Source organism: Lipotes vexillifer, unplaced genomic scaffold, assembly GCF_000442215.2.
Source record: "Lipotes vexillifer unplaced genomic scaffold, Lipotes_vexillifer_v1.1 scaffold1129, whole genome shotgun sequence".
NCBI lineage: Eukaryota > Metazoa > Chordata > Mammalia > Artiodactyla > Lipotidae > Lipotes > Lipotes vexillifer.
Window position 1 is genome coordinate 3,296,200 of NW_006789022.1, and position 3,232 is coordinate 3,299,431.

General features: G+C 58.8%; 2 protein-coding genes across 3 annotated transcripts in view; both read right to left on the minus strand.

Annotated features, from left to right (window-relative positions):
- TMEM179B (transmembrane protein 179B) overlaps window positions 1–1,575 on the minus strand; it is a 2,127-nt gene extending 552 nt beyond the window's left edge. The window contains exons 1-4 of the mRNA XM_007462128.1: window positions 1,480–1,575; window positions 431–618; window positions 214–345; window positions 7–45 (exon numbers count right to left, since the gene is read on the minus strand). Of these exons, the coding sequence (XP_007462190.1) occupies window positions 7–45; window positions 214–345; window positions 431–618; window positions 1,480–1,575 (455 nt within the window). The remainder of the gene's footprint in view (window positions 1–6; window positions 46–213; window positions 346–430; window positions 619–1,479) is intronic.
- A 90-nt stretch (window positions 1,576–1,665) lies between these two features.
- TAF6L (TATA-box binding protein associated factor 6 like) overlaps window positions 1,666–3,232 on the minus strand; it is a 12,018-nt gene continuing 10,451 nt past the window's right edge. For both annotated transcript variants that reach the window (XM_007462130.1, XM_007462129.1), the window contains 2 exons: window positions 2,594–2,722; window positions 1,666–2,475 (listed from right to left, as the gene is read on the minus strand). In XM_007462130.1, the coding sequence (XP_007462192.1) occupies window positions 1,705–2,475; window positions 2,594–2,722 (900 nt within the window). In that variant the 3' untranslated portion in view covers window positions 1,666–1,704. The remainder of the gene's footprint in view (window positions 2,476–2,593; window positions 2,723–3,232) is intronic.

Genomic DNA, 3,232 nt, shown 5'->3' on the forward strand with positions numbered 1-3,232 from the left:
GCGGTTCCAGGGGGTATCCATGGAGTTTTCTGGGCATCAGAGCAGCTGTGAGGTCAAAGAGACAGTTGTGAGAAAGGGGAGACATACCCTAAATACCCTTGTGCTCCAGTGCCCCTTTGAGAACTGATGGGGATATAAAACGGGGTGTATAGGATCCCCTCTACAGAGGGAAGGTAGTCAGCCCCAGCCAGGCTTCCCTCCCCCTCCCATTACCTAGTTATGTTCAGGGAGATGATGGATTTGCAGAGGGAACTGGTGCCAAATCGAAGGATACAGGCAGACACTAAGACCAGGAAGATGGCTATAGCTGAGATGGCCAGTGCGATGCGGAGCCCTATTGGGCCTCTATATAAGGAGGGAGAGAATAAACCTTGTGGTTGAGGTGGGACTCGTCCCATCTCAGCCCCCGGCCCTCGGAGTGGGCAGTCACCTGTGGGAATCCTCGATGCAGCTGCTGTAGACCCAGAAGAGCAGAAGCAGGAGACAGTAGAGGGCCAGCAGGCCAGAGGCCCCAGTCACAAAGTAGCAGAGAGATGGGGCCGAAGGTCGGGACAAGGCCAGGGAGGAGCCATTCAGGGCAGCCACACCATACAGGGGACAGCTGCCACTGAAGGAGCCCTGTGGAAAGAAGCTGCTGAGTCCTAGATTTCAGGCTGGTGCCTCTAGATGCAGGCTCATGGCAGGTGTTGGGGATAATCTAGACCAGGGCCGCTCTAGGGAGTTATTTGTGCATTGTCAGTTCCTGTTTCTGGGCCAGTAGATTAATGAGTCCGCTGGGGAAATCAAACCTGCAGTGAGTGGCCAGAAGGATCAGGAAATAGGCGATAGTTATGAAATACAAAGAGCTTCAGAGTTGCCTCACAAGTTCTGGTCTCCCCTCGTGCAGAAATCCTAGAGTAGAACCAGAACTGTGTGACCTTCAGCTATCTCCGATGTTTTCTGATCTGTAAAACGGGCGTAATAGCGCCTACTTATAGGGATTAAATGAACCTGTTTATTAACATGATTGCCTGGCTGCGATAAACAGCCTAAACTTTTGGCTTCTGCTACATCACTATTTCGCCATTTAACACATTCTGTTGCAACCATTTGGTAGTTTGATCATCTCCACTACACTAAGCTTTATTTCTTGGAGTAGCTTAGCACAATAGTGTCTGATTTAGGGGGCCCTGGACCAATTTGTTTCACAGCCAGGGTGAGGTTATGCAGGAGTCACCAGGCCGGGCTATATCTGATGCTGTTAAGACTCTCCTGAGGACTCGTTCCTTTGGCCAGAGTATGACCTGGGCGGACGGATCGACAAAGCGCGTTTACCGCCGATGCAACTCCAGCCTCACCCGGCCCACCGGCTGAGAGGAGCAGCGCGCCAGAACCGCCCCTCCTGCCCCGGCCCGGACAGCAGCGGACTCTCCGTGTCAGGATCGGCCTGCCCGCCCCCGCTTACCCGGCCCGACAGCCGGCCCCGTCCCGCAGCCGCACCTGGGTCCGGGTCAGTGCCACGGCCGCCACGGCTCCGCACACGAAGGCGGTAGCAAAGAACACGAGCTCGACGCGCTGCAGCCAAGGTAGAGCCATGGCTCCCTCGCCACCAGGAAGCGCCGCCGTGGGAGCTAACCGCCCAAGCCCCGCCTCATCCGGCGCGACCCACGACCGCGGAGACGTCACTTCCGGGCGCGGGATTTATTCACAGAGACCGCCGCCGCCTCAAAGCGGCAGGTACAGCGAGTAGTCCGAGAGCGCCCAGCGGCGGGCCGGGCGGCCGGTGCGGCCAATCATGGGCAGCTTCTGCACGTAACGGGAGGCCGGGCTGGGCCCGTACGGCGCGGGGAAGGCAGTCTGGAAGAGGCGCCCGCGGCATCGCCTCCCTGCTTGCCGCCCGGCGATGATGAAACGGAAGTGAGGGGCACCGCGCGGGGCAAAACGGCTCTTCTGGAAGACGTCGCGGGTGCCGGCGCCCGGGCCCTGCTGCCGGGGCGCCCCCCGCGCCCGGTGCACGCGCGGCAGCGGCCTGCTCTCAGAGGCGATCGGGGCAGAGGCCGACGGGGGTCCTCCGCCCCGGGGGCTCTCGTCGCCCTGCGGGCTGACCATGGCGTTAGCGGTCAGCTGCGGCATCTTCCGCACCGAGTCCGGGGCGGCCGCCGGCTCCTTCTTGTCCCCAGGCGGCCGCGGGGCCGTGGGCGCGGGCTGACCCGTGCCAAAGCGGGTGGCCAAGCTGTCCCCGAAGAAGGCGTAGAGCTCCCGGTAGATGTCCGCCAGGGTCACCGAAGGGGAAGGAGCCTCCGGCCCCGCGCCACCTGGCGGCAGCGGGAGACCAGACCCAAAGCCTGGCTCTGCGCTGCCCCCGGAGGGAGACTCCTGCAGGAGAAGGCTGTCCCAGGGCAGGTCGTCTGAGCGCCGGCAGCCCCTGCTGCCTGGCCCACCCTTGTTGGGCTCTGCTGCCTGGGCCTTCATCTTCAGCAGTCGTTCTACGGCCACCTGCAAGAGCAGGGGGACTAGGATAGGAGGAACCTGGGCCTATCAAGTGTTCCAAAGTCAGCCCGCTGAGCGGCTGTGCTCATGCAGGGAGGAGAGGCTGGAAGGGGCTGGCACTCACCAGAATGGCTCCATAGACTTTGTGCCCATCTGCTTTAACCTGGGCATTCGATACTGAATAATCATCTAGCACAGCCTGTAAATTTGTCCAGTAAGTGGACAGGTGTGGGTACAGGACTCGCTCTACTGCCTGGAAGGGAAAGAAGAATGCAGTGAGTGCCTCTTTTTTGCTTATCGCCTCCCAAGTACCATTTCCCCTGAAAGATCTACTTTTATCTCTGGTACTGAATTTAGGACTCAATCCTAAATTCCCTGCTTGGCATATTCAGCCAACGTTTGGAAGCTTCTGGATGCCCAAGCCTTAATTAATTAAGCCCTGGAAACAAAGATCGGGTACAAAGACATACAAAACCAATACAAAGTGACCCCACTATCACTGACATATGTGCCAAAGGCTAAGAGGGTATAAGTAATGCCCCCTGGTAACAGAGAAATTTAGTGGCCAACTGCTACCCTGTACAGCCAGTAATGTCCTGGCGTAGATGCAACCTGGAACTCAGTTCAAACCACTTGTGCAAAAATAAACAACTGGGCTTCCCTGGTGGCGCAGTGGTTGAGAGTCCACCTGCTGATGCAGGGGACGCGGGTTCATGCCCCAGTCCGGGAGGATCCCACATGCCGCGGAGCGGCTGGGCCCGTG